This window comes from Podarcis raffonei, chromosome 17, assembly GCF_027172205.1.
Source record: "Podarcis raffonei isolate rPodRaf1 chromosome 17, rPodRaf1.pri, whole genome shotgun sequence".
Lineage (NCBI taxonomy): Eukaryota > Metazoa > Chordata > Lepidosauria > Squamata > Lacertidae > Podarcis > Podarcis raffonei.
This window is the reverse complement of record NC_070618.1, coordinates 7,803,800-7,825,672: the sequence shown is the minus strand read 5'-3', so window position 1 is coordinate 7,825,672 and position 21,873 is coordinate 7,803,800. Positions and strand designations below refer to the sequence as shown.

The 21,873-nt window shown below is 44.3% G+C and overlaps 1 protein-coding gene across 4 annotated transcripts in view; it reads left to right on the top strand.

Moving 5' to 3' along the window:
- RBPMS (RNA binding protein, mRNA processing factor) overlaps positions 1-21,102 on the top strand; it is a 79,523-nt gene extending 58,421 nt beyond the window's left edge. For 2 of the 4 annotated variants that reach the window (XM_053372000.1, XM_053371999.1), the window contains 2 exons: positions 12,226-12,295; positions 13,557-14,081. In XM_053372000.1, the coding sequence (XP_053227975.1) occupies positions 12,226-12,295; positions 13,557-13,584 (98 nt within the window). In that variant the 3' untranslated portion in view covers positions 13,585-14,081. Of the gene's footprint in view, positions 1-12,225; positions 12,296-13,556; positions 14,082-17,010; positions 17,118-18,674 lie in introns of those variants that run through there. The other 2 variants (XR_008328304.1, XM_053371997.1) reach the window with 2 other exon arrangements.
- Positions 21,103-21,873: the final 771 nt, after the last annotated feature.

The following is a 21,873-nucleotide window of genomic DNA, read 5'->3' as shown; positions in this document are numbered from 1 at the left end:
CTCTTGGCAAGCTAGTCTTTGTGACATTCTTTTGAGGGATCTTAGGTACACTTTGTTAAATTCCCACCTGGCCAATGGCTTTCCAGCTATTGGGGGGCAGCTCATAACCCCTCCCCCCTTTTTGGCAAATGCTGAAATCAGCCGCACATTTGCATACCTGTGGGATAATGTTAAGAAGTAAACATGTTAAGAAGTAAACTGAAAATTCTGAAGAAGTGTGCATGCACACGAAAGCTTATGCCCAGAACAAACTTAGTTGGTCTCTAAGGTGCTACTGGACAATTTTTTAATTTTTTAATTTGTTTTGACTTCGTCAGACCAGCACGGCTACCTACCTGACTGTGAAATAATGTAACACATGATGCATTAACACAAGGATCAGACATATTTTAGAGTCGGTATATGGGTCAATTGAACATTTGTCAGTAAGGAGATCCATTTTCCTGCCTGTAACTCAGTACCATCTTGGTTTTCGAACGGAATCCGTTCTGGAAGTCCATTCAACTTCCGTAAACATTCGCAAACCAAGGTGCAGCTTCTGATTGGCTGCAGGAGCTTCCTGCACTCAATCGGAAGCTGCAGAAGCAACGTCGAACTTTCGGGTTCCAAAGAACGTTCACAAACTGGCACACTCACTTCCGGGTTTGCGGCATTTGGGAGCCAAAATGTTCGAGTCGCAAGGCGGTCGACAACCAAGGTACGACTGTAGTTTTAAATTCTAGCAGGAGGATGTTAGGACAGTTTAGTGAGGACCGAACACAACATAACCACTAGGTAAGGTTGCGGGGTGGGTGGGCAGGGAGCAGGTTTTCACAAAGAGATCAAATACGGTTCTAAAACAGAGAACTTTAGGAAACCTCAAGTAAATATCTCATCTTCCAATTCCAGGCTAGGTGTTGTGTTTATTCCAGCCTCAGGAATTATGATCAAGTCCTAGTGTTTACAGCTTGATGAGAGCTCTTAATCTTCTTTAGTGCCTGGATTCATGGACCTTGGTAAATTCTGTGGCTACATGGACCATAGTTAAGATAGCCTGACCTCATTCTGTATGGTGAAGCATGATAATATCATCTGATGCTTCTTTAATCCAGGCCATATCTCTTCTTAAAGTCCATCACTGGTAATCAGCCTGAATGCACCCAGTGCTGTAAAGCCTTGTTGAAACTCAAGTGACCTGACTTGGGAGGCCAGCGCAAGCTGTTCAGTGCTCTTGAAAAGAAGTATGCAGTGTGCATTATTAAAAGACAGGAATAAAGGTTTGGCCAGGCTAGCTTATGCCATGATTGATTGACTGGTGTTGCAATCTGCATAATTTCTGGCCATACCTGTAAAGATTACAAGGAGATAATACAACTTTAAATCTTTCGAATGGAATGCCTTCTGGCAGTTTTTTTGTCTCCCATGAATATTGTCTGTGGCTAAACCAGTTCATCCTACATGAGTGCAAAAGGGCAGGTCCCTACCCAGATAGTTTACAATCTGTAATTTGTCATGAGGAAACCACAGAGGAAGGGGAGGAAAGTGGAGGTGGGAGTTAACAAGGGGAAGAATGTGTCTTATTCCAATGGCGAAGGCTTGGGCTTAGTTACAGTGGCATGTGGGGACCAGGGGTTTTCTGAAGCTTTCTCTGGAACAGTAGTCCTGAACTAGAGCATTTAGGCAAGGGCTTAGCTTTGAAGGCACATGAAGCTATTGCTAACCAGTTGTGTGTGCGTGGTTAAAAAAAGAATCTTACAGCAGTAGTCAAACTTACTTGAAGTTAGGCACCGTCATTCTGCTTTGCTTGTTTCTCCTAGAACAGGGGTCGCCAACTCCCGAGACTGCGATCTACTAACAGAATTAGAAACTGGCAGTGGTCTACCCCCTTTTTGGGGGTTCAGGTCAAAGTTGTTGAGCCTTTTTTACCAGTAGATCACAATCGACCTGTTGGACATCCCTGTCATAGAACACTATATTTTCTTACCTTAATTGAAAATCTAGTGGAAGACAAGATGCTTGAAAATGTCCCTTTCCTAAAATTTCCCCACTCTGAAGCCTGAGTCTCTCTTCTTGGTTAAAAGTAGCAAGCACCCTTTTTATTTTTTGAGAGGCACTTTCGTTGCTGGAGAGGCAGCCACCTAGGAGGCCATTAGGGTTCTCTGAGTGGTCCTTGGCCCACGGTCTGTAGCTAAACCAGTTCATCCTACCAGAGTGCAAAAGGGCAGGTCCTGAACCTGCAGTATACACACCAAGAAGCAGATATCTTATTCTTTTCTGGCACATTAGATAGGTCAGGTTCTCGTGTCAGCTGGCTGGGCTGGAAGTCACAGGGCAAGTCTCGCAACCCTCATTTTCAGTGATGGCCCCAGCTTTGCGGAGGCGGGGATGGTGTGTATTCTCCTCTGCAATTTTCCAGCCGGGTTGTGCTAACGTAATACACAAAACTGAACATGAAGACAGGAGTATGATGGCACTCTGGAGGAAATGAAACCTTTGCCCAAGCCACAGCCTTCCTCCTCTTAAAAGAGAATAAAAGTTACAGCCTGAAAACTTGGGGAAAGAATAAATGAGAACGCAACCAGAGCTTGAGGAAAACAGTTTCTGACATGGAGGGAAAGGGGAAATAAGCTTCAAATGGAACACTATCTTTTATTCACGACCTGCAGTGGGGCGGACTGCGAGCGCACGACTGAAAATAACCCCCCCAAGCTCCACACCTCTCTGGCAAAGTGGGAGGCAAGAATGCCAAGTAATGTATGTTCTGTCACAAGGACTTTTTCTGCTCGCTGAACCTTGCTGCCTGGGACTCCTAATGGCCCCTGAGAGCCGGCGCACTCTAGTTAAAAATTAACAAACAAAGGGAGGGAAAAGTAATTAAATATGGATGGCGGTAATCGCTGAGGAGCATGTCTGGCCTGAACTGCTGCACGCTTGAGCGCTCCCGTGCAGCTCGGCACATCCTACAAGTTTAGAAGAACCCTGCGGTGTGCTTCCCGGGAAGATTTGCCCATTAAATCTTCGGGGGGGGGGGCAGCTGCGCTAGTAGGGGATGGGCGAGAGCGCAAGACTTTCAGACGGACACAATGGGAGACCTGTGGCACAAGCTGAGGAGTGATGGAATGGCGGCCAGGGAGGAATTTAAAAGGGCAGGTCCTTCTTGGCACCGTCTTTCCTCAAAACAAAAGGCTTTCCGTAAGGTGTTGCAGATCCCTTGCATTGCATTGTAAGGGTTGCAGAGTCAGCATGCATTGCAAATCTGGGTGTGTGCGTGTTTATTGTGGATCGCCTTGCTGCAAACTTCTACTTTCTTGTCTTTATCCGGTTTGGTTTGTTCTTCTTCCTCCTGGAAGTATTCCATTACTGAAGGATTTGTCTCTTCTCAAGCCCACCACTTTCCAATCTCTCTTTTTACTCTTTCCCTTCTGCCTTCTCCACTCCACACTTAATTTTTTTACATGCGTGAACTTCCTCTACCCCACGCCATCCCTAAATGCACAACTGTTGAGCTGCTCTAGGCAGCAAAACAAACTAATCCGTAACTTGCACTTTCTAAGAGCTCTGAACATTCAGGTGGCAAGGCATGCGGTTTCTAGTGCTTCTGATTTCCACACGCCAGGCCATATTAGGGTACTTTGGACTGTGATCTCCCTCCACCACAGGCCCACACTGACGACAAAGATTCTAGCTGGGTGGTTTCCTGCCTGTGCTGAGAATGGGAGCTTGGGATTGCTTGGGAAGAGAACACTTCTGACTTCCTGGGTAGACAGCAGTTTTAGCACCTAATGCACTTTCCCCAACACTTGGGGTTTTTTGCAGGTAGCTGCATGTCATTTACATTTTACCTTTATCCTGTAGCAATGGTGAGGCTTAGCATCACAGCTGTCAGTCTTCCACCCAAGGTGGGCTGTTAATGTATCAAGTACAAGATGTATTGACAGCCTGTGCTGCCTTAGTGCTCAGACCTGGCCTGGATATGAAATTGAATCCACAGTGAAGTCCAGATCAGAAAGATGTAATCATGTCATTTGCATGTTGCTGGTAGATCTAAATGTACATATTGTGGAGTTGCTGAGATTTCTTCATAGACGTAAAACTGGAATAGTACTATCCAAATTACTGTACATTGCACACTGGATATGTTCCTGCTTTGTTTTCTTTCTGTTTTTAGCCGTACCGACATGGGTGGTGCTGTGGGTTAAACCACAGAGCCTAGGACTTGCCGATCAAAAGGTCGGCGCTTCAAATCCCCGCGACGGGGTGAGCTCCCGTTGCTCGGTCCCTGCTCCTGCCAACCTAGCAGTTCGAAAGCATGTCAAGTGCAAGTAGATAAATAGGTATCGCTCTGGCGGGAAGATAAACGGCTTTTCCGTGCGTTGCTCTGGTTCGCCAGAAGCGGCTTAGTCATGCTGGCCACATGACCTGGAAGCTGTATGCCGGCTCCCTCGGCCAATAAAGCGAGATGAGCGCCGCAAGCCTAGAGTCGGTCACCTAATGGTCAGGGGTCCCTTTACCTTTACCTCATTTCCCATGTTGTCATTTCAGTTGCTGTTTCATACATTGTCATCACATGTGGATATTTGCTGTTCTGTCCAAAATGACTCCCTGGGCGTCATGCAATTCATAAATTGTAGTCTTGGAAGGGACCCCAAGGATCATCAAAGAGCAATTGGGCTGCGATAGATGGCTTGTAGGTGTTAGATTGGGCAGGCCATGTGCTGTTGTTAGTCCAAGTGCCAGAAAGATATTTTGTGCTTGCCTCCTGGCACTGCAAGCCACTATGTCTTAATCTGCTTTAGCACTTGGAAAGCACGTTTGGCGTAAGATGGAAGCAACAGACTCAAAGAAGAAGTGCTTTCTATTGAGAAATTTGGGCACAGCAATGGCTGCGTTGGTTGTGCCGGTCCTTCCAATGTGCCTGGATTAGCAGTGGTTGGTATCCTGAATGTTGCAGGCACTGGCAGCCCACAACCAGAGCACCAGGTAACCTCCCAAACCCATGTGGTCCTCTGCCATAGAATCTGTTGACAAACCAAGTGATGCCACAGCTAGTTATTACTGTGGCGAGTGGTGGGATATGAACAAGAATAGTCCACTACAAACTAGGCTGTACCATCGATGGGTGGGTGGAATCGAGAGGGGAGTAAGGGCAAGCTTGCACAGCGCCATGTGGGTCTTTCTTGCAAGACAGGCCTTTTGCGCCATAATAGTTGAGCAAATCTCTAGGCAGCTCGCCATTTGTCCAGCGGTTGCATTTGAGATCATCCCATGCATTGGCGGACTGTGCATAAGTCCCCACCCCTTTCTGCCCCGTTTTTGGGCCGCTTCCAGGTCCACAGTGATGACCATGTGTCATTCAGATGCATGTAAAAAGGTTGCTGCCCGTTTCCTTGTTGTCTGGGCAGCCCAGGACCTCCATAAACTCTGCCCAGGCTTGTGCCCTGGGGAAGGGTACTTGGGGCTGCTAACACAACAAAAGCAGTCTGGGAGGCAGCAGTTACAAGTTCCCGGTCTTTGCATCCACAGCAGGCTCTCGGATTCTCCAGTCGTTTAACTTCCTCCCTGGAGGCGTGCTCCGTTATCTTCCATTACAGAAGGATGCGAACAGCTAACGTTGAGAGGTGGACGTCAGAAAACCAAAATAAAATTCAAAATAGCCTTGATAGAATGGTAAACTGCCATTTTTTATGTGTGGGGAGTTCAATCCTCCTCAAAATGATTCAGGTTTTAAATGACAATTTTAGGTTATATTTTAGTGATCAAGATTTAATATATATATTTTTAACTGCTGCTATATCTGTATCGTATCAATTGCAATTCAACGTATTCCTGTTGTGTTTTATGATTTTCCTGATATTCTGAGTAAGCCGGAACTGGTCTGTGGCCGTAATAATAAAATTCATTCAATCCTCCTCAGTTTGCACATGCAAGAGGTTTCCTCAAGTACCCAAATGCTGCAAGAAGCAGGATTGAACTCCCTGCAAACCAGTGTGAGAGGAGTTCAATCCTGCTTGGTCGCTGTCTGCTGTTACCCAGCTCCTGTGGGCCAACACTGACAGATGGATGGTACCACTCTCACACCACACCCATCCCCTGATGTCATTATGATGTCAGATGATTGACTGGTGAGTGGTTCTGCCCTCTTGTTAAAGTTTGCCCAAGGGGAAAGGGAGGGAGAGATGAAGCCGAAAGCTTCCTTACCTACCCCTGCGATGAGAGGTAATAGTTCAATTTGATTGTGCGCTAGTCAAATCTTAACCAGGACTGCTGCATCCAGTTCCTGGCACCAAACTTGGAGACAAACTGGAATTATTTCAAAGGGGGCAGTGAAGATGGCTGGTGGGAAAGCAATCCTGTTCAGAAAGATTGAAGGAGAGAAGCCTTGAGGAGAGATGTCATAGCACTCTTCAAAATACTTGAATGGCTCTTAGAAATAGAAGAAAGACTCATTCAAGACTAGATTTAATGTTGCTTAACTTACAAGGGATGGGACGCGGGTGGCACTGTGAGTTAAACCACAGAGCCTAGGACTTGCCGATTGGAAGGTCGGCGATTCGAATCCCCGCGACGGGGTTTGTTCCTGTTGCTCGGTCCCTGCTCCGGCCAACCTAGCAGTTCGAAAGCACGTCAGAGTGCAAGTAGTTAAATAGGTACCGCTCTGGCGGGAAGGTAAACGGCGTTTCCGTGCGCTGCTCTGGTTCGCCAGAAGTGGCTTAGTCATGCTGGCCACATGACCCGGAAGCTGTACGCCGGCTCCCTCGGCACTAAAGCGAGATGAGCGCCGCAACCCCAGAGTTGGCCACGACTGGACCTAATGGTCAGGGGTCCCCTTTACCTTTACCTAACTTACAAGGGTGTAAATTTGGCTTGAATATTAGGAGAAACTTGCTGATGGTAAGAGCAGCTAAAAATTGAAACTTCTTAGAAGTCAGGGGGCAGGGCTCTTCCTTGCTTGAGGTTTTAAAACAAGCTGGATGGTCATTGGCTGGGGGTGCTTCCCCCCCAGTTGTACTGCAGGGCTGGATTCAAATGGTGCCGTTTAAGGAAAAGTGAGCATTCAAATTCACACTTGTTCGATATCTTCTGTCTCCTTTCTTCCTCACTCTCCCTGCCTCTCAAGTACTGGGTTTGTAATATTGTTAATCAGGCAGATTACTCTATTTTTAAAACTTTTGATCAAGTAACAAGGTTCCCTGATTAACTAGGCAAACGTAAGTGTATTTAATTTTTTTTAAAGCCACACACACCATTTTAGGAAAGTTGTTCACCGTTTTCTTGAACACACGAGGAGGTGCCTCTTTGACTAATTAAGGATGGTGCTTGCTACTTCATCTAAAAGCATAAAAATAACTATTTTTATCCCTTTGCTCATGTGGGCACATTTAATTCTCATTGGATTCCTTTAAGTTGGTGACAAGCCCTGTCAGGTGTACAGATCGTACAGTATTGACTGGCCCAACAGACCTAGAGGCAGAAAACTCTGTAAGTAAAGGCCTCCGCATAATGTTTTTTCCCCTCCCTTTGCATTTCTTCAGTGAAACTGAGTTGGAAAAGGGTCAGCTGGTGGTTCAGGACACTGTAGCAGTTTGTGCCAGGACTGCTTTGCACGCCGCACCATTAAGCATAGCCTTTAAGGCTTCTGAAGCATGAACGAGACAAGCAAATGTTTTGAAAAGACTTGTGTGTCACGCAGGACTAGCTCGCTTCCCTGTCAAATGTACATGTGAGTCTGTTCCTGGGTGTAGCGCGGAATAGCCCCAAGGAATTATTGGAGTTACTTGGGTTCTGTACAACCTCTTGGTCAGAGACTTCAGGGATACGGTTTACGTCAAGGTGTAAAGAAGCCCTCTTTCCCCGCCATTTCACTTGCATACACGACCTCCCACGCCAACACCACTGTTCAGTTAAATAGGTGGCTGTTCTTCTAAACTAGCCTGCCGCTTGCCTTGTCGTACCAAGCAGAAAAATCATGGAACTTACTCATAGTAATTACAAATGTGTGTGAGAGAGGGGTGGAGGTGGTGTTGGAGGAACTACATTGTGTTCTTTCTCTGAGGTGTAGCTGCCAGAGAAAAAAGCATGTGGGGGGGCAGAATAGAAGGGGTACCATGTTCAGAACTCTTTCCCTAGGCATGTTTGCATGGTACTGTCATTACAATTTTTAGGGCCCAGGTGAATCCCTCTTTGTCGTGTGAATTTTTGACAGCATTTAAGATCCTTGTGGACTTCTGCTATTTTTGTGTTGCAGCGGCGACTAGGACTGCTCCATTTGCTTGTTACATTGCATTGCTGTTGCAGTGAAGTAATGATTTTGTCCCAGAAGTCTTTTTTTGTTTGTTTGTTTGTTTGTTTGCTTGTTTGAAACGAGAGACAGAGATAGTTTAAAGGTTCACTTGTCTTTCACCACTGCATTTGTACATGACCCGTATCTTTGAGAAAAGAATCATCTGCACAAGTCTTAGGTTGCAATCCTACACGCTCCTGAGTTTGAATTCCAGTGTTGAAGCCAGTGGGACATTCATCTGAATAGAAGGCGCACCTAAGATTTCACCGTGGGTGTGATTGGAATTAGGCACCCAAACCATAGTATGGCTTTGAATTCATTAATAATAATATTTTAATTTTAATTTTTATATTTATACCCTGCCCATCTGGCTGGGTAGCCTCAGCTACTCTGAGTGGATTCCAACACATATAAAAACATAATAAAATGCAAAACATTAATGCTAACAATCTAATCCAATATAAAAAGTCACAATAACTTTAAACAGCAACATTCAACAATCCACCAGAATCTAATAGTAAAACCGTAAAGTTAAACATCAGCGCATAATAATCAGTTTACACTTATCAACCACAATAGAGAATTGCCAATCTATAATCAATAAAAATAACAGCAAATCGCAATGCATAAAATACCACAAAACATACAAAACCATGTAAAAGGGTAAAATTGAGTGACAAGGACACACAACTTATAAAACTATTTTTTAAAAAATATACCTGAACTCCTCTCCTCAGCTGCTGCTGCTGTTCTCAAACTCATGGTGTGGGAAAGTCTTCCAGGGCTGGAGTGTGGGGCAGGGCAGATGGAAGCACCATTGCCTGGTGAAGAATTCATTAATGTCTTTTGCTGCAGTTTCAGAGCAAGGTGAAGCGGGTGGAGGGGTATGACTGAGAGAGCTCCCTCTTGTGGTGAACTGAATTCTGCCCCCTGATAGATTCTGCAGCCATAGGGATGAAGGTTTGGGATTATAGCGCTCTTTCCCAAACCAACTGAACTTGGCTCTTTGGAACTTGCTGTATGTTCCTCCCACACTTCTAATTGCTACGTGACAAAAGATAATCTGAGCAGCAGTCTCTGGCTTTGCTTCACCCCTGCCCTCTTGTCTGATTTATTCATTTGTGCACTGAACTCAGAAGGGGCCAGCTGCTCTAAATGGGAGGGCAGGCTTTGTGCGGCTTGGAAAAAGATGGTGCAAGGAGGTAATTGGACTTGTCATCTAGGCATTGTCTTGTAGGGCAGGAGCTCTTTCTTGGTCCTGTTTAGGGGTCTTGTAGGGTTTGCTTAAGGGACACGGGTGGCGCTGTGGGTTAAACCACAGAGCCTAGGACTTGCCGATCAGAAGGTTGGCGGTTCGAATCCCCGCGACGGGGTGAGCTCCCATTGCTCGGTCCCTGCTCCTGCCAACCTAGCAGCTCGAAAGCACATCAAAGTGCAAGTAGATAAATAGGTACCGCTCCGGCGGGAAGGTAAACAGCGTTTCCGTGCGCTGCTCTGGTTCGCCAGAAGCGGCTTAGTCATGCTGGCCACATGACCCGGAAGCTGTACGCCGGCTCCCTCGGCCAATAAAGCGAGATGAGCGCCACAACCCCAGAGTCGGCCACGACTGGACCTAATGGTCAGGGGTCCCTTTACCTTTACTAGGGTTTGCTTCTGGTAAGGCACCCCCTTTCCCAGAGTCCTTATGAGTCTTCTTCCCCCACCAACCTTCTTGTCTGGTAGTTGAGACTCTTCAGAGTATACTATTGAAAAGTTAGTGGTAGTCAGACTGGATGTTTAAGTATATGTAACTGCTTTCATCCCCCCGCCCCCCCCAAATATCACACATGAGAATTGCTAAGGGTCTTGCTAGACCACTTCCTTTTGTAGCAATTGCAATACAGTGTGCTAGATGCTGTTTGGTTTTAATTTTATTTCTATTGCTTCTTATATTTTGTATCTTGCTGCATTACCATTTGAATTCCATAGCTTCCCAAGTGTAATAAAATAAGAGAGAAGTGGTAAAATACAACGAAAAACCAGTGCGAATTAATGTGATAGTTGATGTGCCATCTCCTGCCTTCAGCCACAAATCCACAGACTTGTGGACCACCTGAACGATGCTTGTGGACAACTGGTGGTCCGTGGGCCAGTTTGGCAGCCCTTCCACTATATGATCTCGGTGAAACTTTCAGTAGATGGACTCATACAAATAAAAATGAACGTGCCTGTTTTGTTTAAAATAAGGAGGCAAGGCATATTGCATGCCCACAAATTTTATAATGAACATTTGTTTTCTTAAAAATCCTTGCTTCTGGAAATGTTTGTGTGTACACATGCGATAGAGAATATACATATATCACACTCTGAAATTAGCATAGCCCTACTGACACCACCAGCACAACTTGAAGGCTCTGATTCATTTTGGCTGCTTTCTCACTTAATGCAACACTTGCATCTGTTTTGATGGGATGGCTGGTGTCAATTGCCAGGAAATGTCTAAATTTATAAGTATTGTTGGGGTCTGGATGGGCTGGGTATAGCATCTGAAGAATGTTTGGTCTGGTTCAGCTCTCAAATCCACTCCGATTTCCCGATAGTGACCCAGGGACTAGAGGTGTTTTGCTGCAAAACATGACAACTTTCCACGGGTGGTGTAGCTCGGGAATAGAGTTGGTGTTGTCTTTTTTTCAGTTTATACTAATTTTGTATTTCTCTTTTGGGGTTTTGTATATAAAATGTAGAAAAAAATTCTCCTATAACAATTTAAAGCTATTTTGCTGTATGAGTGGAACTGTGGGTGCCTGTTGTGCCCTATCTTGATTTGAAAACTTAATTAGGAACTCTCCTGCGGCACTTGGGGACCTGTGATCTTTGTCTCCATTCTAGAAAATATTGAGAGGGGCATGTTCTTGCATGTGCCCAGTGATCTTCCATCTGGTCCCACTAGAACAGATTTCCTCAACCTGGTGTCTTCCAGTTGTTGCTGGACTCCAACTCCCACCAGCCTCAGCCAGCATGGCCAATGGTCAGGAACGATGGGAGATGTTGCCCAACAACTTTGGAGGGCACCAGGTTGTGGTGAAGCTGCTCAAGGTAAGAGGCACAGTACGAAAGTGGGTCATGTCAGGACAGACACCTGCCATTTCCCTTGAGCTTCTAATGGTATTGGGTTGCTCTTGATTTCATCTGTTCACTTTTAAAGCTACAATAGTGTGTGTGTGTGTTTATTTTATTATAAGAGATAAAAAGGAAACACACACACACACAAAGTAACAGTGCCAAAAGCAAACAGTGGAGACATCAAAATGAACTTTTAGGTAGCCGGGGAAACAAAGCCAGATGGGCGGGGTATTAATATAATATAATATAATATGATGATAATGTCGTCCTCAGGACACTGGGACACGATCGAATAACACCAAAAATTGCAGACAAAATAAATGCTTAATAAAGGATAAATGATAAAAAAGACTTTACATAATTATAGGGGTGGAAAAAAATTAAATATTACAGAACAGCCGTGTACAAGGCTTCTTCCATCTCCAGATTTACGATGTCCCCTGATGCTCTAGAGACAAGTATAAAACTTACAGAATCCATGTACTCTGTATGAACAGGTGCCTTTCTAATCTCACATTATCATAGTGGCGAGTCCAGTAGTTAATAAAACAATTCCATCTCTCTACTAGCTCAAGTCTGCTCCTATGTCCTTTCCTCCTTACTAGCTCTGTCAGTTTATCCATAAGGCCAGTGTGATACATTTTGTTAACGTTCTGTTGTTGTTATGGTATTCCGTTGTTAATCTTCCTGCTTTGCTTAGTTGCCTTGGGGCATCTGCAAGAAGGTGGGGTGTAAATTTCAAATTAACTTAGATGCAAGAACGGGTTGCTTGAGATTCAAAGGTGAGTCCTGCATCCGAGGAGGCTGAGGTGCCTTCCAAGTCTTGTCTCTCACTTTTGTTTTGATTTTTTGTCTCTCTCCAGATGCGCTGGCTCCCTCCCTCAGAGGCTACTTCTCAGGGCTGGAAGTCCCGTCAGTTCTGCTGAATACTGTGTAAGTGGATGATAAAGACCTTGTGAAAATGCTCCAGATTAGCACAAGAGGGAGCACAAGCGCTGTGTTGTTTTTGTTTTCTTCACTTCCTCTGTCTCATATGGATTGGTGGGAGCCATGTGGCTACTTTCATTCTCTGCTTGTCATGCAGTCTTGGGCCTGAAATTAGTCCTTCTGTACTGGTTGCAGGTAGTCTCCCTCCATGCCGCCACCCCCCTACTCCCTGCAATCTCCTTTCTGAGAAAAACATTCAACCTTTTTAGAACGAAAGGGAGCTGGTTCATGCTGTTGACCAAACTCTTTTATCGTTTTCTGTACCCCTTTCTCCCACAAACACATTTAAAAGAGTATAGGATGTCAGTCAGGCCAAGGCCTGGTTGAAGACGAACATTTTGCCTGGCTCCTAAAGGTGTATAATGAAGGTGCCAGCCGAACCTCCCTGGGGAGAGCATTCTGCAGGGAGCCACTGCAGAGAAGGCCCCGTTCTTGTGTCGCCACCCTCCAGACCACTCGAGGAAGAGGCACATGAAGAAGGGCCTCAGAATATGATATCAGGGGCTGGATAAGTTCACATGGAGAGAGGCGGTCCTTGACGTATTGTGGTCCTGAGCCATTTAAGGTGTTCTACGTCAAATCCAGCGCTTTGAATCGATGTTCCCCTTGCCTTGGGTGGCAGCGATTAGTGTCTGCATAATCACACATCACCCACCTCTACCATTTATTTCTGGGGCATAAATAATACCTTAAGTGTAGATGAAGAAGCGTTTGGATTTGATACCCCATTTCATCACTACCCTAAGGAGTCTCAAAGTGGCTAACAATCTCCTTTCCCTTCCTCCCCCACAACAAACACTCTGTGAGGTGAGTGGGGCTGAGAGACTTCAGAGAAGTGTGACTGGCCCAAGGTCACCCAGCAGCTGCATCTGGAGGAGCGCGGAAGCAAACCCGGTTCACCAGATTACGAGTCCACCGCTCTTAACCACTACACCACACTGGCTGAATTTATTTGTCTCTTTCCTCCTGTGATATGTGGGAGGGATCCTCAAGAGTCTGGGACTGACCCCAGAGTCTGATTGGATAGCTGATTGAGCAGTAAAAATACACTGCATGGGGTTTGTGTCCAAAACACAAAAAACTCCTTTGACCCTCTGAAGATAAAAGCAACCAACATGCAGCCTCTCTGTCTCCTCCTGCTTTTCTGTAAAGCAGCAGAGAGCAATAGACCAATAATCTTCCCTCCCTGTTTTTCATCCCATTTCAGCCAAAGAAAACAAATCTGCTGTTCTTAAAAATTAATGAAAACTTCACTGGCCGCACATCAAAGTTGGAGAGCTGTAAATCAGTGGGGTTATTAAAGGACATGAGTTTTGAGGGTGAAAGATGCATGTGGAGCTGCATGCTGCAAATAGGTTGGGATGTCTTAAAAACTAAACCAGCAAGGACAGAAAGTAGTGAGGCTGAACTGATGGGAGAGAACTGCAAAATTTGTTCCCTTACAGAATGCTGGTTCCAGAATCTCAGGAAGCACTTCATACGCCAAAGTTCTGGTTGCTCTAGAACAGTGTTCTTCAAACCTTCTATTGGCAGAGAACACTTTCCATATCAGCTGGGTCTCACTGTGTGTTGCAGAGGACTCTGGGGCATGTCCTAAGTACACCGTCCATTCAGCCAGAGTACTAGCTATATACCTATTGGGCTTCATTGTCACACATTGTCAGCAGAATATACATGAGATCTCTCCCAACACACTCGTTATCTGTTCATTCAAGGGAATATGAGCAGCAAAGGGCAGTATTCAGTGAAACTTCTCGTCTTATATTCTGATTTATTAGCTCTAGAAATACATATCCAACTGCCACCCCAGAAAGTTTTGAAATTGTTCAGCATCTCAGGACAATAAGTGCCTGCTTTAACGTAGATACCAACTATTGTACTGTGATGCTGAATAATTTCAAAATTTCGTCTCATATCCACACTCACAAATCCATTTAATCTTCTGACATCTGAAAACCCAAACCTCATTGTGTGTGGTTAGCAGTACAATGTGCTGCTGTTTTCCTTTAAGAATAAACTCAGCAAATGGCCTTTCCCTAATATAGTGATTTTATCTTCCAAAGCCCAAATTTATCTAGGATTATTGGATTGTGGTGGTTGTTTTTTTTCCCCTAGAGAGAGGGAGCCAATGAGTTGTTTTCATACCAGCGTATCAGTGAGCAAGAGATGCATGCAAAAATGAGGCTTGAGGCCTTGTGGATTGTTCTCCCCCTTCCAGATGCACGCACAGCCATATTTGGGAACAGTTCCCTCAGCTGCAAGCTGGCTGCTGCAATAGGAAAACCTCAGTGAAGAAAGAAAGAAAGAGTTCACCTCCGATGATTTTGCATGTTATGTGAACAATAAGAGAAGACAAAAGGCTTCTATTTTAAGAAGTGCTGAGACTGATGTAACAAGTCAAGCACCTGCCTCTCTAAGCATTATTAACATGTATACATGATGCACTGGCCATAAGAATTTGCTCCCTGGCATGTAGCATTAGTACACTAGAGACGCAGGTGTCCTCAGTGGCTAGGGGTGTCTTTTACCAGCTTTACCTGGTAAAGCAGATGCAGCCGTTCCTGGAGGACAGCTGGACCACAGTTGTCTGTTATCAGAAACCTCAAAGTTGGATTACTGCAGTGCTCTTGCGGGGCAGGAGGCTACCCTTGAGGCTGCAGTTTCAGTTAGGCTGCTTACGGGAGCAAACCTACTCCCAGCAGCCAATCCTGCTACTGAACCAAGTTCAAGATCGAGACTACCTTTTCTCTTACATACCAAGTAGGTCACTGTGTTCTGCAGGGGAGTTTTTCCTCAAAGTCCCCCAAATATCAGAAACTTTCTGCACAGTAACTGAAAGGAAGGCTTTCAGTAGGGCTGCCCTTGTTTTGTGACAGGAGCACACTTAACCTGTACTTTGCAGAAACAGTAGAAGACTTTGTTTTGTTTTGACAAACTTACCCATTTGGATGAAAAGGTCTTTGCTTTAGATTTAAAAACCATGCAAAATGGACATCTGCCTTTAGCTGTTGTTTCTGTACTGTTGTTCAAACTATTTTTAGCCGTGTTTTACGGCATGTTCGTAAATTGCCTTTAGACAAATGCAAAAGGAGACTGGCAAATAAATAAATCACCATAACCTCACCCAAAAGGCATTCAGTGGAAAGAGTAGCCATTGAGCGGCCTATCCTTTGGTTAATTTATTGGCTATACTAGCCAAATATAATGACCGTCTCTTGATGTGCAGAGGTAGACTTCCAGAATCCAGATACTGAGGGAAGAAAGGAGGAATAGCCATGGTGTGTTGCTTGTGACCTTCTCAGAAGTATCAAGCTGCCCTTTTTATTTAAAACAATGTTTTGGGTGTTGGAGCTGGGATGCTGGTCAGATTGGGTGAAGGGAGCCTTCTCGTGCTTTGAAAAACAGGTCAAACTTCAGCAAAACTGGGGCACTTTAAAGAAAACATAGTTAATAAAGCTACTGTGCAACTGGGAACACCGGATGGAGGAAGGATTTGATGGGAGTTCAGCTTAGTTGTGGCTTTGGCTGCATAGGAGCATTCTAACTCTGTCCCTAAGCTGGACTGTTGTTATTGTGTCATTTGCAAAAGTGGTGCTTTTCAAGCTAGAAAAAAATTGAACACTGCTGGGGTTGTCATAGAAAAGAAAAAAACAAGGGAGGAAAAAGAATCATAGAATCATAGAGTTGGAAGAGACCACAAGGGCCATCGAGTCCAACCCCCTGCCAAGCAGGAAACACCATCAGAGCACTCCTGACAAAGGGACAAATGTGGTATTGTTAGTGTACAGTCAGCATTGTTTGAAAGTCGTTGTCAAGAGTAAAGGCTCAGTCGGTTTTCACCCTGAAATTATAATTCCTCATGCACGTAGCACAGTGAATCCAGGGCAAACCGCTGCTTATATTCTTGATGTCTAATTAGTTCAGCTACAGCTGTTGTGGTTTAGCAGATTTGTATGTTGAGGTTGTGCTGAGAACTCTCTCCAATCTCCTGCACTATTATAAATGGATTTTCCTAGATAGAAGCAATCTTCAGATTTCACTATTAAACACAGAAGAAGCTAAGGTATCCAATCTCTGTCATTTGTCCAGTCAGTGTACTCACTGGGAAAGAAGGCCCTATGTATTTTATATATCCAAGGGCCTATGCAGTGCTATTTTTCTAGAAAAAGAGGTGCTGGAATTCACTCATTCTCTTAGAATGGCAATGGTGCCCACCTGAGAGGTGCCAGAACTTATTTCTGGTGAGTTCCCCCTGAAAAAAAAGCCCTGGCTATGTATTGTGCATTTTTCTTTCTTGTAAATCACTTGGAGAGCTTTGGGTGACAAGCAGCTATTAAGTTTAATAAAGAAACAAACAAACAATCCTATAATGTACCAACTTTTTTCAATAAGGAGTTATTCATATTAAGAATCTTTGTATCCATTATGGGGAATAATACCAACTGTCCCACCGATGAATTCAATGCTAAAAGTTTTAAGATGATGATTGTGGCAGTATTTCTGGTAACATAACTCCTTTGTGTGTTGTGCATCTACTCTCTTGCAATTTGAAGACATGATTTCATATCTCCTTTTAACATCTTTAGAGATGGTCCTCGTCATATTACATTCTAAAGAAGCATGAATGTTTCTGACAGTGCATGTACCTTTCTGTTGTGCAGGTACCAGGTGTGTGATGGCGGCTACAATCTGTCTTGTGGGTATTAATGCGTTCTTCCTAAGTCGCTACTGGTATCTTACCTCCATCTTCAAATTTGCAGTGTGGTGGGTAAGTGAGGACCTGGTTGTGAAAATATGCTTTAATTTGATGGGCCAAACAGTTTAAGCAGTGCAACCAAAAGCCTTAGACCCTCCATTTTCATCTTGGATCATCTTGACTTTGAGCCAAGAGACTCTGCTGAATAAATGCTGTTTATATGCATCTTCCCTGGCATATAACCAAGCTGGCAGTGCTAGCTGGAAATAACCTTGCACTGAAAAACCACCAGTTGGCTGCTGCTGTGGGCGATCAGTATATAGCAGGGGTTGGCAACCTAAGGCCCATGGGCCACAAGCGGCTCATGGGGGTCGTTTAACTGGTTCATGGACCCCCGCTGCCTGCTCGGTTGGCTCCCATGCGCTGCACTAAACCAGCATGGAGCAGAGTGGGGACCGCCTTCTGCAACGCTGGCCCGCTTCCCATTGGCTGCAGGAAGCTCCAGGGCAGAAAGCCCAGCCAGCAGCCAAACGAAGCCTCAAGCGGTGGTTCCCACAGCGCAGCAACCTGGCAAAGGGGATGCAGCAAGGAAAACCACCGTCACCTCTCCACTGGGATGCGTTGAGCAAAGGCGAGTCCCCAGGTAACGCGGCCGATTTGATTGGCACAAGGCATGCAAGCTCCACCCCCCCAGTTGTTCTTAGACTCCTTATTGGATGAGCAACGCGGCCAAGCAACACAGTTGGAGCCTCCCTCCTCCCTGGCCGGCAGGGAGGGAGGGAGGGAGGGAGAGGAGCTGCTTCCTTTGAAACCCGGGAAATTTAAGGGACATCATCAATAAGGGACAGCAGTGGGACACAGCGCTGGGATAAGGGAGTTTCCCGCCAAATAAGGGACAGTTGACAGCTATGCCGTAGCGTCTGCAGGACCTTGAACCAGCCCAAGCCACAAAAACTTTGCCGACCCCTGATATATAGCATAGCTTCAGAAGGCAAAGCTTTTGTTCATACAAGAGCTCTGTTTTGCGTTTGGCCGCACCGAAGCTTTCTTTGAGATAGCAGCTTGCTAATTCAATTGGCTTGAGCTCAGCAGTAACACTTGGTGTTGCTTTTCCTTTTGGAATCGGGCAGAAGCATGCCTCTCTCACTGCCAAGGAGTGAGAAATGCATTCACAGGAAGAGGCACCCCCAGAGCCCATGCATACAGTGAAATCAGTGTGCAAATCCAAACAGAGGGTCTTACGACACAAGAAAGTTAAAGAATTCCTGTACATAATTTAATCCACCCTCACCTTCTTTCTATTCTGTTTTGCCCTGTGTTCACACATTATTCTTTGAGTGCTAAAGGTTCTGTTCTGCTCTTAAGAGAAGGTCTTGAGCAGAACTGTCAATTTCTCCACTAGCAGATTCCATAGAGGGGAGGGGTATCCTACTTGTCAGCACTGCATCTGTTTCAGCAAGGTGCTCCCAATGTTCTTATTGAGGGGCCCTGTGCCTTGTGCCTGAAACCCCCTGGCCTAGAAATCTAGGTGTCCATATGTACGTGAACACCCACAGACTCTTCCACTTTCTCATCGTTCCAAGATTGTGATTGCCTTTTTCTAACTGATGCCTCTTGCCTTTCTTACAGGCTTGAAAAAACCTCACACAAGGTTGGATTCCTTCAAGACTTTGCCACAGCCTCTATCACACATCTGCTCTTTTAGAAGTAAAGTAAAAATACTGAGTAATAATAATGTTTTCCTCTTCTATGCTGTTTAAAATTGTAAGGAAGAGTGCGAATTCTAAAAAGCATGGCTGAACATCTGGTTTGAAAAAGTTATTTTCAAACAAAGCAACAAAGAGAACCAAGTATTTTTATACTAAGCATTTTAAGTAGAAAGATCTTACGCTGGGTTGGATCACTGATTACGTTCTTGACTTTTTGAATGCGTGTAATTGAAAATTTCTCTTTCCCTGTCCTTTTAAGCTGCATGTTCAAGGCATGTTTTTAAATCTTGTTCAGATTTTTAAAAAGTGTATTGTTAAATTGTATGGACTCTTTGGCTATCCTGACGGGGAACCTGAGAGGATGTGTGTTGAACATATGAAGTATTCCTGTGGTACGTGCTTCTCCCAGTTGTGCCAAATTATATCAAGCAAGACAATCAGATATGCAAATGTCTTTGTAACTTTGGGATATATTACCGTGTGCTGAGCAGTATACTGGCAGTTCTGACAGCTGGTTTATGCTGTATTTTATCTGTGGTCACATATTTTGATATAAAACTATATGGGGGAGATGTGCTTTTTTTCTATGGCTTTCTACTGTGCACTAAGACCATTTTCATAATTGCAACAGCTAGAAAAAGTGCAGTCATCACAATAAAATGACTGCAGCTACCTCTGCATACTGTATTCATTCAGACACATAGTTCCCAACATGCCGTTGTGTAACCAGTAGGATTCCTTGGTAGAAAAGGAAAAGCATCTAGTTGGGTTATGGGAACCCGTCTTGAATGGCAGAGCCACAGAGGAAATGTCTTCTGTAAAGTAGGTTCATAGCATTCCTAGTCTACTTGTTTTAAAAGAAATAAGGGTACATTTGCATGCCTTTGCTCCATGTACAGGAAGGATTGGTTCTGCTAAGGTGGTGGTGCTGCTGTCTGTGAAGCTGACTGAAACATTGAGCAGTAAAGCTTAAGTTCATTTCATGCCATTATCCCATATGCATGCAGAAAACCAAAGGCCTTCTGTCACTGGATCCAGATCTAAGGCTCTTCTTCTGTACAGATTTTCTAGGAAGTGCCAAACTTGGATACAACAGTTGACCTTCCAATGTCGCCACTAACATCCTCCATGTGTGTGCAAGGCTGCCAGGTTGTGTGAAACTCACATAAAAAGAGCCAACTCAGCGCCATTGTTCTATTAGTTTGATGTCTGCCCTCTGTCTATACATAGACATTTCTGGGATAGAGGAATTCAGCAGCCCCTGTGTACCTACTTTTGTATAAAGTGTCGCTCCACCAGTGCCAAGATGAATGCCAGGATCCCTTGAGGTATTGGGAGAGAGTACCAGTTTGATTTTGCATGTGATCGTCTCTCTTACTGAACAACTACTTGGATTGCTTGTGCCGTCAACTGGGGTGTGGACACAATGGATTCGATTAGTCATCTGCCTTCTCAAGCCTGATTCATGCCACCATTTTCAGGTGTGATATGTGGGTTGAGTGAATGCAGCTTGTACGCTGTCCTCTGACCTGCTAATGAAGTTGGTTACATGATTTAGGCACTATTGGACAACCTTCCTGTAAATCAGTCAATCAGGATATCTGTCTGTAGTGTTGTAACAAAGACAGTTGCTTCACAAAAGGCAGAGAAGTAAAAAAATAAATAAATTAGAATTGACCTTGTCGTCAAAAGATGATTATGTGAACCAGTCCCTCTGAGTACCATGATGATGTGGAGAGAAGGCCAGGGCCCCTGGATCATTTATTGGTGTAGAAGACAAAACTTCCAACAGATGAGCTTCCTTCTTTCCTGAATGATATGCTCCACATGCCAGATTCTTGCTTCCTATCCTCCTTTGCAATCTAGTCATGATACAGCTATACGATTACTTCCATAACAATACTGGTAGTTCTGACTAAACAAGGAAACTGTTTTAATACGGTTAAATATTTCCAAATGGGCTTCCCCAAGTATTGTTAAATCTCCTGAGAACAAATGACTTCATTGTCTTAAAGAGAATGCAGTATTTTGCAGGGAAGACAAGTGACAAATGTCAAGCAGTCAGAGGCTTTAAAATTGCAGGGGAAAGGGGGTAGGTAAAAACCTATTCTTAAAACTAAATGGAAGACTTGAGAACAGAATTAAAATGTGACAGCGGGTGGCTGAATAACAGAATTGTGTCGGACTTTGTCAGCAAAAAACTTGATTTTTCCATATCTCCTCCTATTGGCAATAGCAGAAACAGAAGATGCTTCCAATTTATGGTTTTGTTTTTTTAAAAAAAATGTTGTTAAAGGTACTTTTCTATTGTAATTTTCTAAAAATAAAGAAACTATGATTATAACTTATGCCTAAATAACAGTGGCCTCTGTTACAGTGTCTCCTTATCTGATTACCTGTTTGAGGAAAACATTATTTCCAGCAAAAATGTCAGGACTGCATTGCATGTTAATAAATTGGTGAAATGTTCACCACAGACAAGGGGGAAGTGAGCATGGCTCATAGTACAGGGGGAAATGAATAACTTACGGTAAATGGAAAATCCTATTGATAACTGGTGCTCATGGAAACAAATGGGTGCAGAATAGGCATCTAATAGATATGTGAAGCCACACAAAACCTGCTAAATAAGCAGGAATCATCACAGGGCAGTATCCTAATATCTGAAAACACCCTGTCAGGGCTCTATGAACCACCACTTTGGATGAAATGAGCTGCAATGCACACGTGCAATGCTTGAGTCTCCCTTATTAATCTCCATGTACAGTTACAGTGTTCTGTGCCATGAGATATCAAAACTAGCATCACAGTTGTCACCAGCACTTCATCTTAGCAAGTGATACTTGTCTGTTGTCATAAATTTCTCTCAATAAGCAGTTAAGTGCCTGTTTTATTTTTATTTCATATTTTACTTTTATGCTTTTTTATTGCATTTTTAAACTGAATAATGACCTCGATAGTGGAGTTCTACATCTGTGACGGAGACAGTATGCCTCTTGGATACCATTTACTGGGAATTGCAGGTGGGGAGGGTGTTGTTGCACTCAGGCCCTGTTTACGGGTTTCCTATAGTCATCTGGCAGCTGGGAACAGAATGCTAAACTCTTATTTCCTTGAAT